The sequence below is a fragment of the Balaenoptera ricei genome, chromosome 15 (genome assembly GCF_028023285.1).
Source record: "Balaenoptera ricei isolate mBalRic1 chromosome 15, mBalRic1.hap2, whole genome shotgun sequence".
Classification (NCBI taxonomy): domain Eukaryota; kingdom Metazoa; phylum Chordata; class Mammalia; order Artiodactyla; family Balaenopteridae; genus Balaenoptera; species Balaenoptera ricei.
Window position 1 is genome coordinate 66,852,236 of NC_082653.1, and position 15,642 is coordinate 66,867,877.

Consider the following 15,642-nt stretch of genomic DNA (forward strand, 5'->3'; position numbering starts at 1 on the left):
AACCAGGAGTATGTACACACAAAAGGCTATAAACATAGCAGCTGAGTTTTTTCATTTTAAGCTTTTTGTGCTATTTAATTGTTAAAAACTATGTCCATATGTTAACTTGTTAAAATGTTTTAGAAAAAAATTCAATTGAGTCCAAGTAGCAGCTGAGTTTTTCACTGTAGTGTCTACTTAACTCCCTACCCTGCTCAGTGGCAAATAGGAATCCATCTTCTGCATCATCCAGAAAGTATGCAAACTACCTCTAGGAAACTTTGAGAAACATATGCATGCAAACTCAGGGAAATAACCTGGGGGCAGCCACTTTTCTCCATTAGGTGGTCAAGCGTAGATCTAAAAACTCTGTATAGAAGTTTACGGCAGGGTCTCGTTAGGTTGGGGAGAATAGTAGGGGCTTTGTCTTGCTTTGAGGCCATATATGCCAAGCCACTGTTATTACTTGGATTACTTGATGGGGAAAGTATTTATGGAGATGTGGGGAGGCGAAAACCCCCTTGGCACTGCTGTTTAGATGGATGTAGAGGTTGCATTTCAGATGAGACCTTAACATTCAAAAGCCCTCTGACCAGTAGTGGTACTGTTTCTATTAGAAGAGTTTTCTATGACTCAGTATAAAAATCTGGACTCACACTGGGAAACTTGTCTCAGCCCTTTCACCTACAAAGAATATTAGAAGCCTGGAAAATGTATGTTATGAAGTGCTAAAATCACTGAAAAGACAGGAAAAGAACTTTGTTGGGGAAAAGGCAGTCTTTACAGTTTTGATGACAAGGATGTTGAGATTTTCTTTTCGGTGGAACAGAATGGTTAGGCTCATTTTAAGCTCCAAATGACTGGTCAGTTTTCTTTTCAACGTATGTTTGAAGGATTCTGAATGCAGTGGAGAAAATAGTTTGAAATTTTCACTTTAATTGCAAAATAATGGAAATAATTCAAATGATGATTGATAGGGGACTGGCTTAAGATATTATGGTACAGCTGTTCAATGGAATGCCATGCAGCTGTTTAAAAAACAAAACAAAAAAGCAAAATGAGGACGATCTCTGTGTACTGATATGGAAAGCCCTCCAAAGTTTTATTCTTAAAAAAAAAGAATTTAATGGACGGAACAGTGTATAATTTAGGCTACATGTTATATAAAAGTGGTGGGGAAAAAAGAAACTAACAGTCATTTACTTGAATACACATAAAGAAACCCTGAAACGATACATAGAAATAATAATAGTAGTTTTCTGAGGAAGTGAGGGTGGGATGAAACTGACCAGCTGTGAGACTGGGGGTGGGAGGCAGATTTTTCACTGTGTACCTTTTATGATTTTTGAAGCATTTGAAGATATTATGCCCCAAAATTAAAAACAAAGTTACAACACTAAAATCTTAGTGGTGACTACTTAACTTCTTCTTTCCCACTGAAGTAAGTTGTTAATTCTATTAAGAAGGGAGAGAGCTGCCAAATGTGCAGGATGTAACTTGTCATCAAAGAGCAGAGAAGGGTGGTTCCTCCTACTCAACCCCCACTGCCAAACAGAATGATGCTTGAAGATTCAGGGGCTTATCTCTCTTCTAAAGAGCAGCCTCTTCTAGAGCCTAAGAGAACTGCCAAGGGATCTCTGGTTAACACTTTTCCTCCCACGGCCCTCAGATAAGAGAACAGTGAGGCGTAATACTTCACTAAACCTGAACTTTTAGAAAAATCTTATCTTGGGAATGCTTCCTCTCAATTTTCCTGTATTTTAATGTTTCATATCACTCCAGTTCTGAGCTGTTATCAATATAGATTAGCACTATCCACAAGAATTTTCTGCAATGATAGAAATGTTTTGTGACTGCACTGACCTGTATATGGTAGCCACTGGCCACATGTGGCTGTTAAGCCCTTGAAATGTAGCTGGTGTGGCTGAAGAACTGATTTTTAAATAGTATTTAAATTAATCTAAATTAGCCACATATGAACAGTGCAAGTAGTCATACATTTCTGGTTAAAGCAGGAGAGGCACTTCTCAGGTCTGCTATAATTCTGAGTTATTGGGAAACAAAACAAAAACTGTGTGCAAAAGTTCTGCCTTCTGAAAAAGTCATTTACTGATTCAGCAAATATTTATTAAGCACTTACTATGGGCCAAATGCTATTATAATTCCCATGAACATAACAAACAACGCCCATACCCTCAAAGACTTTACATTCTAGTGCAAAGATTAGCAAACTGTGGCCTGTGGGCTAAATCCAGTCCTCCACTTGCTTTTGTACAACCTGCGAAACAAGAATGATTTTTGCATTTTTAAATATTTGGAAAAAATCAAAAGAGGAATAACAATCCATGACACATGAAAATTAACTGAAATTCAAGTTTCAGTTGCCATAGTTAGTTTTTTTAGTAGCACAGTTAACGCCTATTTATTTATGTGTTGTCAGTGGCTGCTATCTCAACCAGAATGGAGCTGAGCTGCTGCAACAGAGGTCAAAGGGCCCACAAAGCCTAAAATATTTATTATCTGGCCCTGTACAGAGAAAGTTTGCTGACTCCTGTTCTAAGGGATAGTAATATGCTAGGCACCATGATAAGCACTTTGCATGCATTATCTCAATTAATCTTTGGGATGACTCTCTGAGGGAGGTTCTATTAGTCTCTATGTTGGTAAAATGTAAAATTGGGGCCGGAAAATGGGTATTTCTAACAAGTTTCCAGGTGAGGCTGATGCTGCTTGTTCACGGATCATAACCTATAGATCAGTGATTCTCTGCCTTGGTTGCACATTAGAATCCTCTGAGGAAATTTTTAAAAATGTGATTCCCAGGCCCTAACCCCAGAGATTCTGATTTAATTGCTTCATGTCCCAAGCATCAGTACATTTATAAAGCTTTCCTCATGACTCAAATATATAATCAGGGTTGAGAATCACTACTCTAATGAAATCCTATTGAACTGTAGTAAAGAGAAAATTCAAAGACCAACATTCTAGTTCTCTCATATCACATTAAAGCAAGTTGCTTCCCCTCTCTGGGGCCATGTTTTCTTTGCAGGTGAAAAATGAGGAGGCTCAAATCAGATGATCTCAGAGGGCTCAATCTCACTGCCTTGTCAGGTCCTCACACAAATAGGTTGGAGAGTCAGAAGAAGTACCCAGGTCTCCCCATGCATTGGGTGCAACAAAATGATGCCCAAATGCCAGGTCCATTTAGGGTAAAATTTATGGCTGGCGTCATTATTAATTATTGTTTGGCAATTTATCAATACAGAAATGCTTCCACATAGATACTCTGCCTTACATACCATACAGTTAGAATTGCAGTTAAAAATCATGATTTAATGATTGTGAGAGTAGTGTTTCATTGTAGGAAATTTGGAAGATTACAGAAAGTATAAAAGAGAAAACCCTATAATCCCTAGAACAGTGTTTTTAAACAGCCTCATTTATGAGACCTCAGCCAAGTAAAATGCCATTGTGATCAAATGATTTCCCACAGAAGCCGGGAAGGCTGGGTGGCCCAGAGAGGCCTCCCCGACAAAAGTCCTAAAGGCTAAAGCCCTATTATTATATCTCTGGTAAAGAAACTCCAAGCCTGGACTCAAAGATAGCGTGGGCTCCTATTTGGAGTATGGGAACTGTAACCTATAAACCAGAGGATCTTTGGCAGTGCTTTCATGCATAGTTGGTACTGAGCTACCTCAGTTTCTTCATCTATGGATTATGCACTGTGAAACATTCTCCTAAACATTTCTGCACTCCTTTTGAAATCGGTAGGTGAAAGATATTAGATTAAAAGCTTAGCCCTTTGCTTTCACTGAGAGTAACTGGGTGACCCAGATCCTTACTTCTTTAGAAATGTATATGGGAGGTTAACAGCCCTTAGTAGTCAGAAGAATGGGCTGGGACCAGACAGTTCTGGGTTCAAAGCCAACCAATGCCTCTGTTACAGACCGAATGCTTGTACCCCCCTCCAAACCAGTTCTTATGTTGAAGCCTTAACCTCCAATGTGATGGTATTTGGGGATAGGGCCTTTGGAAGGTATTAGGTTTAGATGAGGTCATGACGGTGAGGCCCCTGATGGGATTAGTATCTCTCAAGAAGAAGAAGAGAGACCAGAGCTCTCTCTCTCTCTACCATGTGAAGACACAGAGAGGAGGCAACAATCTGCAAGCCAGGAACAGAGCTCTCACCAGATAACTGAATCAGCCAGCAGCTTGATCTAGGGCTTCCCAGCCTCCAGAACTGTGAGAAATAAATGTCTGTTGTTTAAACCACACAATCTATGTTATTTTGTTATGGGAGTCAGAGGTGACTGAGACAACCTCTTACTCATCATTTTCTCTATCTGCAAACAGACAATAATCGTATCCACTTCACAGGGTTATGCTGAAGATTTCATGATAAATTGTATGTAAGTAAAACACTGAGCACAGTGTTTGGAACATAGTGAGTTCTCAGAAAATGGTATTTTATGATGATTAACAGTAATAAAACTTAGCTGTTTAGAGACATGGCTACCTTCAAGCCAGAAACAAATGCATGTCTTTCTGCTTGTCTTTTAGATGAGTTGGTCTCTGTAGAAATCCTGAGTGCTAAAACATTCAGCAGGACTGATGCTAGCTCTTGTCACCATGCAGATATTACTTCGTGCCAAGTATTTTCAGTGCCTAGCAATTCCTTGTTCTTTGAGAGCATTGCATAAAGATTATAGAACAGTAGTCCCTCAGGATTTCTCCAACTATGAATCCATGAAGCAGGACTTTAAACTAGAGATTCCAGAGTATTTCAACTTTGCTAAAGATGTCCTAGACCAATGGACCAATATGGAAAAGGTATGGAGCAAGGGCCAGTCAGACTGCAGTTTCTTAACTGTGAGTGATTTTTCCCCCAAGGGACAGTTGACAATGTCTGGAGACAATTTTGTTGCCATGACTTGGGGGAGGGTGTGTGCTAATGGGTAGAGGCCAGGGGTGCTGCTAAATATCCTGTAATGCACAGGACATCTGGTTCAACATGTTAAGAGTTCCATGGTTGAAAAAGCCTGAGTTACAAAAATGTATGATTATAGGTTAATTTTTTAAAAAACAAAAAGGAGTAGAGTGAAAAGTTAATCCAAGAGTAAGAAATGGTAGGAAATGAGGCATAGAAAGTGCATTGAGAGAAATACAGAGGGATGCAAGAATTCTAACTTTATGGAAAGAAAAAGGCTAAATGAGAAATGATGTGTGCTGGAAGAAGTGACATGGCTCCCAACATCTAGAAATAAGGACTCCAGAGTTATTCCCAAATACTACAAGTATGTCCTAACTAATGACCTGTGAATTTTCTTCAGAGAAAATATACCACTAAGTCAGCTGAAACAGAATTTAGCTGCATAACCACCTTTAAATCTATGACTGATTTGTCTTTCCGCAGGCTGGAAAGAGACCTTCCAATCCAGCCTTCTGGTGGATAAATGGAAATGGAGAAGAAGTGAGATGGGGTTTGAAGAACTGGGATCTTTTTCAAGGAAATTTGCAAATATACTTACAGAAGCCTGTGCCCTGCAAAGGGGAGATCGAGTAATTGTGATTCTGCCCAGGATCCCCAAATGGTAGCTTGCATATGTAGCCTGTCTGTAAACAGGCTAGTAGTGTTTGCGATCTGATCATATTTAAAGTAAGGTGGACGAGAGATTTTCCAAAACGTATAAGTAATCATGTGACATTTATTTTGGCAAATTATTTGAGGAACTATACAAAGTATAGTATTATTCTCACGAACCTTGGAAATGTGTTGGAAACATGCCATATCTTTTGACCTAAACTATGAGTTGGGTTTTTCATAATGAAATTCCATTCACTTACCAAAAGTTTAAGTGAATGGCAATCAACAATTGAACACCTTTATACCTACTGCTTTTCTCCTCCTATAGGACCCATGGTCATCTGTAACTCAATCAGTCCCAAACTCAAGGAACCCACCCTAGTTTTTGTTTCAAACCTTTATTCGTCTCCTGGTTAATTACCATTAACCTGGTGCCCTAAGCCAGGCATCTGCTACTTCTTCCTAATCAGTTCCTACATCTTGTAAATTTGACTTCCTACATGCCTCCTCTTCTCCAATTTCATTGTCATTGCCTTACTTCATATCTTTACCGTCTCCTGAGTGGATTTTCCCAAAAGAATCCCTAATTCTGGTCTTGTGTGTGTCCACACCCGACCTCAATCCAATTCATCCTCCATAGCCAGTGTTCTTTCTAGAGCACATATTTTATCCTTTTATTTTGCTGCTTGATATTATTTAATAACTCCCTGTTGCCTACCAGATAAAATCTGAACTTCCTTAGGTGTGTCATGGAAGGCTCTAGCTATCTTCCCTTTATTTTTCTCATTTCCCCACCCTCATACTCTGCTCCAACCATGTCAAATGGTTTCCTATAAAGTTTGTGATCTTTCTCATCTCCTTGATTTTGTGCACACTATTTCCTATGCTTAGAAAGCCTTTCATTCACACCTAACCACCTGGACAACTTCTATTAGACTTTAAAGTCTCAGCTCTAATGTCACCTTCTCAGCAGCCCCACCCTGATGTCCCAGTCTAGATGCTTTCTTTTTTGGGATCCCCCAAAGAAATACACATGTGTTTCTATTTTAACCTATACAGTATTGTCTGGTGATACTATTTGTTTATAAATCTGTCATTCTCATAGGACTATGAAAGCTCCTAAAACGCAATGACTGATATATTCATCTCTATGCATCCAAAGATTGGCATACAGTAAGTCTCAGTGAAATATTTGTTGAATTAACATCATTATTATCATAATAAATCATTATGTTAAGTAACCATTCTTAATTTATTATAATCATTGGCATTTGAGGAGAGCTATATGCTCTAATCTCATGTGTACATATAAATTATACACTGAAGTTGCACAGTCCACTTTTGCACAGTTTTTTTAACAAAATGACTGCTTTCATGAATGCTGCTTAAGCTCACTGTCTTAGTAACAGACTATTTGATTGCCAGGACCAGAAATCCATTCATATTAATTCAATAATGAAGGAGAATTATTGAACATCTACTGGAGAATCTTACAGGGGAAAAAAGTGCAGAAAGAAAAACTGGCCTCTACAAGAGAATAGGCTATTCATCAGGCAACTTCTATCTCTGTCTCTTTTGCTCTGAAGCCACAGAGCCTCTTGCCTTGCCTCTGCCTTTCTCAAGCACCTGCTCCAAAAAAAAAAAAAAATCACCTGCTCCTTTGACCTCTTCTTTCTTGCTAACACATTGCTTCTCTTCATTTTGGTTGGTGCATGGCTTTGATTTGCCAGGCAAATGTCTCAGGCCTTAACACTGTAGGTCGTGTCCACTAATCCACTCAGTCTCTTAAAATTTAGGGCAGAATCTGATTGGCACAGCTTGGGTTAGGCCAATCAGAAGTTATCAGAGGCAGCTTCAACTGATAAAGCTTGGTTACTGGGGCTGTGGGCAGAAGGAAGGCAGATTCTCTTAGAAGAGAGAATGAGAGGGAGGCAATAAATGGTAAATCTAATATACTAATAGTGCTAGTCTTCAGGGCAGAATAAGAAATGAGCTCATAGTTGGAGTTTCCTAATAATTTTTCCCTTTTAATAAACCTTAGCTAATTTAAATATTTGCAAGTTGTTTATGTATTACATAGGGCTATATACATATGTGATAAAATGACAAAGAAAGGCAAAGGAATGGTTAACACAATATTCTGGATCATGGCTACCTGATAATTTGGGGTAGAGCACACAGAGGGCATCAAACATATTGTTAAATTCTCTTTTTTAAGCTAGATGGTAGATAATTCTTATTTTCATATTTTTTAAAGGAAATTGTAGATATACACTACATGAATTCTGTTGCACAGTTGGTATTTTTTGCAATAAAAAAAGAAAAATGTATAATTGAACAGTGTCTTAGGAGGAGTCTTAAAATGTTTGGAAATGCATTACTAAAGGGGAGAGTAGTGAGATAACTTACTGTGCTTTCAAAAAAGGAAAAGTACATAGTACTGAAAAGGGATAATATTAAAATATAGCATTTGAAATCAGAATTACTGGGAACTTGGAGAAATGTAAATTCTTCAGCTCTGCCCAAGATTTACTGGATCTAAAACTAGGGTAGAGATATACAAAACCCAGAAATCTCTGTTTTAATAAGCCCTCCAGGTGATTCTGATACATGTTCAAGTTTGAGAACCACCGAGCTAGAGGAAGTGAGCCTCTATCTTACTGGGGGCCCGGAGAATGATGAGACCTTGGTAAACTGAGGCGATCTGGCCACTGGTCACTAATCGGCTTATGTTAGTGTGTGGAGAGTGGAGCTCTGCATCTCGAGGGAGGCCTCTCATTACCATGTTTATGATACAGGGTATATAAAATGATATTACCAAATTATTAATTTGCCTGAAAGGGCCAAAAGACTGGCATGAGTAGCCCCCTCTCTCCCTGTTAACAGACCTACATGAGAAGAAAACATTTAGCCAGAAGTTTGTTTAGTGGACAAAACAAGTAACTTTCATAATTCAATTTATTGGCACTGGGGTTTGAAAGCCCAGTTCATCCACCCATCTCTTTATACCCACAATCCTTTCAAGCAATAAGTGTTTACTGGGCACCTGCTAAGTTTTAGGAGCTGCGGGGTTTAGGGTCCAGTGGGAGAGAGAGTCATGAGTCATGTAAACACATAGTGTGACAAGTGCTATAAAGGAAATAACACAGGAGCCATCAGAATGTATAAGAGCAGTATCACTATAGACTGAGAGAAGGTCAGGGGGATATTTAAGCTGAAACCTGAGGGATGAGTCAGCCAGTGGGAGAAGGCATGGGTAATGGGAGCATTCTAGGCAAATGGAAAAGTTTCTACAAAGGTCCTAATGCAAGAAATAATTTGTAGATTTGAGAAAATCAAAACCGTCCAGTGTGAATGTAGGTACTGGCTAGGGGCCACCTCATCCCAGGGACGATAATAAGTGAAATCCCCTAACAGAGACTTCTCCTCTAGACAGGCTTGGATGAGTACTGTCAGGATTTGCCCTAGTAAGTCTCCTTTTTCTATGTTCTGTGGCTGCAATATCCCTTTCTGAGACCAATTCTATATTAATATATCATATATCAGGGTATGGTTTAATCTTGCTTCTCTGTGAATCATTATGTCTGTTTACACTGACTATAAATATCTCTGTTCTGATCTATTTTATGTTAAGTTTAAAGTTTAGCTCCTGGAAGGCAATCTATTTCTGTTATTTCCAAGTTCTCAGAGAGATATGCTCTATAGTCCCCAGTGCCAACAACAAACTCATATCACATTTTAGTTTTCAAACTCTTTTCTATGTATTGTAGGCCAAATCCCTTTACAACAGAACCCTCAGTATATAATTATTAAAAAATATTAATTGCCAAGAATTTGTTCCTTTAAGTAGTATTTACCACAAAAAGCTAGTATAACACCCAATCTCAGCCTACAGGTCTTGAAGAAGTTTCTATAATGTACATGGTCCCTCTGAAATTATAATAAACGTTCACTCATTTGCTCATTTTATCTTCACAAGAGCCTTATGATTAGGAAGGGGAAGTCTCATTTTATAAACAGGGAAGGCAAAGCTTTCATAGATGGGGGAAAAGGAACATTGTCATTTGCCCAAAGGCATTCAGAAAGTCAGTGTAGAGCCCAGTGCACTCTCTAGAACTTTCTAGAAGTTTTACAAAATTTTGAAATAGGAACAGTTCTTAAAAATCAACTATACTCCAATAAAAATTTTTTAAAAGTCATCTAGGTGGGGGAAGTCAGCATCATGGCAATGTGAGATGTTTCCTTTGTTTCTCCCTTTCAATTTACAACTAGTAAAACATATATAACTCTACAAAGGTTCCTCTGCTCAGTACACCGGGACACCAGAGAGATCCACATATCTGTACATCTGAAGGTGGGTGGAATGGCACATAGGAGGTGGAATCGAGGGAACAGTGGAGGGGGTGCCGTAATCCTGGCCCTCTGGCCCATCAGTGGATGAACACACAGCCCCAGAAGAACCCAGTGGTAGCAGGGGAGGTGGTGCACACAACTCCAGCTTCCCAGCTGAGGCAGCACATGCAGCCAAAGGGAACCAGGCAGCAGCAGCAGAAGGGCCTGCGACCCTGGCCCCACCAGCCACAGTGGTGCCCAAGACTCCAGCTGCCTTGCCCAAGGCCGTAGTGCCCGCAAACCTGACAAGCCCAACAACCCCAGATGTGGCAGAGGTGCCTGCCATCCTGGTGCCCCAGGGGTGACCTGAGCGACAGCAGCAACACTGGCAGCAGCAAGGCACCAAGGACCCCAAAGGCACAAGCAGAGACAATGAGGGCTCCAGTGACACCTCTGGCAGGGGTGGTGAAGGGTGGAAAATACTGATTCGACAATACAGTCATGGGCAGGTCAGGTTAGGGAAACCAAAGACTTGTGCTATAGTGCCACCTACTGGAAAACAAAAGAAAGTCCTCTAATTACCAACCTGTTGAATCGTTAGAACGAAAGTAAACAAATCTTACCTAATAAGAAATGTGTTCACGCCTTCAAATGGGTGGGCAGAGGAACAAGTCATCAGGCACTGTGAAAAAGCACAGTGGCAAGGTATCAGGAAAGAAAGTGACAGTTCTCTAGAAACCAAACTTAAACTCACGGAAGATTGCAATCTGATAGAGAATTAAAAATAGCAGTCATACAGAGTAAAGTAAGCCAGAAAGAGAAAAAAAAAATACCGTATGCTAACACATATATATGGAATCTAAAAAAAAAAAAAAATTGTCATGAAGAACCTAGGGGCAAGACGGGAAATAAAGGCGCAGACCTACTAGAGAATGGACTTGAGGATACGGGGAGGGGGAAGGGTAAGCTGGGACAAAGTGAGAGAGTGGCATGGACATATATACACTACCAAACGTAAAATAGATAGCTAGTGGGAAGCAGCCGCATAGCACAGGGAGATCAGCTCCGTGCTTTGTGACCACCTAGAGGGGTGGGATAGGGAGGGTGGGAGGGAGGGAGATGCAAGAGGGAAGAGACGTGGGGACATAAGTATATGTATAACTGATTCACTTTGTTATAAAGCAGAAACTAACACACCATTGTAAAGCAATTATACTCCAATAAAGATGTTAAAAAAAAAAAGAAAAGAAAAAGAAAACTCAGAAAGTCATTTCAATGAGCTCAGGAATAAAATTAATGAGCAGAAGGAATATTTTATGAAAAGACTGAACCTCTAAAAAGGAAACAAATAGAAATTCTGGAGCCAAAGAACTCAATAAATGATATAAAGAATGCAATAGAAAGCACTGGAAATATAGCAGACCATATGGAAGAAAGAATCAGCAAGCATGAGTACAGAAATCTAGAAATGATCCAGGATGGAGAGGAGAGAAAACTAAGTTTTGTTGGTTTTTTTTTTTTAATGAATACTTTCTAAGAGAACCATCTCATTCCATTAGGAAAGGCAACATAAGGAGATGAGAGCGAGAAGCGAACAGAGAGTTTATTTAAAGAAATAATAGTTAGAACTTCCCAAACCTGGGGAAGGAACTGTATTACAAGTCCAGGAAGCTAATTACCTCAATTACGTACAAGTCCAGGAAGTTAATTACCAGGAAGCTAATTACCTCAATGCAAAAAAACCTTAACCAAAACACATTATAGAAAACTGTCAAAAGTCAATGATAAAGAAAGAATTTTAAAGGCAGCCAGGGAAAAAAGACAGTAACCTAAAAGGAACCCCCACTAGACTATCAGCAGATTTCTCAGCAGAAACTCTACAGGCCAGAGGAGAGTGAAATGACATACTCAAAATATTTAAAGATACAAACTGTCAGCCAAGAATACTCTATCCAGCAAAGTTATCCTTCAGATATAAAGGAGAAATAAAGGCTTTCCCAGGCAAACTAAAGCTGAGGGGATTCACCACTACACCTGCCTTACAAGAAATGTTGAGAACTTCTTGAAGATGGTGGAGTAAGTGTAAATGGCACTAATCTCCCACCTGAACACATCAAAAATACATCTACATGTGGAACAATTCTCACTGAAAACTAATTGGAAACTGACAGAAGGACTCCTGTACAACCAAGGCTGTAAGAAAGACACACACACAATTGGGGAGGATGGGAAAAAAAGGGATTGGGTTGGGACCTGTGCCCCTGGGAGGGAACTTAGAGGAAAAGGGAGATTGCTTGGGTAGACACCTGCCCTAGGGAGTGAGTAGGTCAAGCCACAGACTGGTCACCTCAGCCCTGGGGACCTATGTGGAGGAGACAAGACCCACTGGCTGCTCAGAGAGCCACTGGGACAGAGAGAAAGTCTGGAGAAGCTTGGATTTTCCTTGTGAGGAGCACACAGGTGCTGGTTTGCCCGCAGGCAGGACAGAGAGAGGTCTACCCTAGTGGCTATCAGGTTTTGTGAGACCACCTCACTGCACACCCCAGCCCAAGCTGACCGGCTCCCCCTCACTCCACACCACAGCATGGCACTACATCTAGGGCAACCATAACAGGGAAAAGACACAGTGATGGGCTGCATCTGAATGAAGCTGCAGACACCTACATATATTAATGCATATATGTGGAATCTAGAAATAATGGTATAGATGACCTTATTTGCAAAGCAGAAATAGAGACACAGACATAGAGACCAAATGTATGGATACCAAGGGGGAAATGGGTGGGGTGGGAGGAATGGGGAGATTGGGACTGACACACATACACTATTGATAACTATGTATAAAATAGTCAACTGAGGGGAACATACTGTATAGCACAGGGAACTCTACTTAATGCACTGCGGTGTCCTAAATGGGAGGGAAATCCAAAAGGCAGAGGATATATGTATATGTATGGCAGATTCATTTTGCTGTGCAGTAGAAGCTAACACAACATTGTTAAGCAGCTATACTCCAATAAAATCTAATTTAAAAAATCAAAACAACAGTAAGACATCACTGTACACCTATTAGAATGACTATTATCAAAAAGACAAGGAATAACAAATGTTGGAGAGGATGTGGAGAAAAAGGAACCCTCATACACTGTTGGTGGTACTGTAAGTTGGTGCAGTTACTATGGAAAACAGTATGGAGATTCTTCAAAAAATTTAGAACTACCATATGACCCAACTATTCCACTCCTGGGTATTTACCTGAAGAACATAAAAACACTAATTTGAAAAGATATATGATGTCTATACATTTATACAAAATAACAACTGTGAAACAGAAACGGGCATTTCTGGAAGTTTTGAACTTTTTTTTTTTTTTACATGAAACTTAAATATTAGTAGGTATCCTCCTCAGAGAGGCCATCCCCAGCCAACCTATCTAGAACAGCTCCCGCCCCTACCTTCACCAAAAGTGCTCATTCTTTATTTTTTTAAACAAATTTATTATCATCTGATATTGTATATGTGTTTCCAGTCTGTCTAGAATGAGGGCAGGCACCTCTGTCCATTTGTTTTCTACAGTATCCTTAGCACTTAGAAAAGCGTCCACCACATAGTAGGCTTCAATATATTTTTTTAATGAATACAGGTATCCACTGTATTTATAGTTGTTACTGAGTCCAAGCTTGCTCTGCTCACTGCAGGACAGGCCAATAGATCAGGAGATGAGGTGTTGAGGCAACTAATAGAGACTTTTTTTGGAAAGCTGGCAGATGGAGAATATGGCGGACTATGGTCCCCAAAAAACCATCTTACTGGGGTCTGGATGCCAGTTTCTTTGAAAGAACAGGGAGGGGGGTGAGGTGAGGAAGTAAAGTAAAAAGGCCATTTATCTTGCAAAACATCTCCTCGAATGGCCTGCAGTGGGGAGGGGATGTGTTAATTTCTTCTTTTCTGCAGCCATTCACAGGTGGGCAGGGTCAGAGTGTCTCTCTGTGAGCTGAACAAAGGCACTTTAGTTTAACAGTCAGGCAGGGGGGAAGGGTTCCCTGTGGCAGGCCATTATGTGTGCTTACAGCTATAGACAGTGATTATAATAACAAAAGCAACGAAAAGCAAAAGTTAAAGAAACAGATCCAACATGGAGTCAGAATTGGCTCTTCCCTGTTACATAATCATCTAGGACATCACTCCAGAGCAATACCAGAAGATTGTTTTATATTTAAAGTAAACAGTGTAATGCTTCCCAAATGATAATTTGGATAGGAAGGGGTTTAATAGGTAAGACTGATCACTGTTAATAGATTCCTTTAAAGATATTTTAGGAATTATGTATTGGCAGAACTTAATTATCTAAGGGTAATGTGTTTAAATAAAGTACTTCTTCTTGGTCATGAAATGTCAACAGTGGGTTTGTTGTAAGTGCCTTTAAATTATGGAAAGGTGTTGGCCATGGCAGGCTTACTACTTATCTTTAGGTGCAACATCTCTAAGGAATAACCTTGGAGTTAAAGCCTCATAAAAATTGCTGCATTGCTTTGTTTAGAAAGGGAAGATATTCTAAAGAACCTTGTGTTTTGGTCCTGGTTGTCTGTTTCTTGAAGGACTCCATGGGAGGGACTTGTCCTTTCCAAAATGGAAAGATGAGCCAATGTCAAGAGTCCAGGAATGGGGCTTCCCTGGTGGCACAGTGGTTAAGAATCCTCCTGCCAGTGCAGGGGACACGAGTTTGATCCCTGGTCCGGGAAGATCCCACATGACGCGGAGTAACTAAGCCCGTGCACCACAACTACTGAGCCTGCGCTAGAGAGCCCGCAAGCCACAACTACTGAGTCTGTGTACCACAACTACTGAAGCCCGAGGCGCCTAGAGCCCGTGCTCCGCGACAAGAGGAGCCACCGCAATGAGAAGCCCACGCACTGCAACGAAGAGTAGCCCCCGCTCACCGCAACTAGAGAAAGCCCACGCGCAGCAACGGAGACCCAACACAGCCAAAAATTTAAAAATAAATAAAAAGTTTTAAATAAATAAAGAGTCCAGGAATGACCAGACATATGTTCTTCAAACTTCCTTGCCTGCTGTGTCACCAGGAAGAGGAAAAACCATTATAAACTAAATGCCTTCCACCCCTACTTGAAGGTCTGGAATTTAAGTGGTGGAATCTGGAACACAGATACAGACAGAGATAGAAATATGATTCAGATATAGATATATTCTTGAAAGTCCATTAATCCTTAGAGAAAATAACAGCTAAATTTTATTCAGTACTGTTCTAAGCTCTATATGCATTTTAACTCATTTAATCCTTAATAATCCTATAAAGAAGGTAGTGTTATTATAATCCCCATTCTACAGATGCAGAACCTGAGAATCCCAGAGGTGAAGTAGTCTTGCTCAAGGCCAAGCACTAAGAGTGTCTGGCTCCAGGACACACTCTTAACCATTACACTACGCCTTACAGTGTAATTTACAGCGGGTGGGAGTAGAAGCACAGAAGAGATAAATGCCTCAACCCTTCTCTTTGGAAAGAAACCATAAAATATTCATGTATGTTTTAAGAGGCACTGAACTGAAGTGGTTAAATGTACAGCTCTGAAGTCAGGCTGCAGGGCTCAGTCCATGCACTGTCACTTGCTACTTCAGTGATCTTGGGCATATTATTTATAGGGTGGAGTAAGAATGCCACCTGCTATATCAGCAAACAAAGGATGTTGCGGCCATCAAGCCATCAGCCACTGTAGCTGCCCCTGATG

The 15,642-nt window shown here is 40.2% G+C and overlaps 1 protein-coding gene across 1 annotated transcript in view; it reads left to right on the forward strand.

The window, feature by feature from the left end:
* Positions 1-4,590: 4,590 nt before the first annotated feature.
* ACSM3 (acyl-CoA synthetase medium chain family member 3) overlaps positions 4,591-15,642 on the forward strand; it is a 28,563-nt gene continuing 17,511 nt past the window's right edge. The window contains 3 exon segments of the mRNA XM_059898700.1: positions 4,591-4,809; positions 5,393-5,456; positions 5,459-5,609. Coding sequence (XP_059754683.1) covers positions 4,591-4,809; positions 5,393-5,456; positions 5,459-5,609 — 434 coding nt within the window.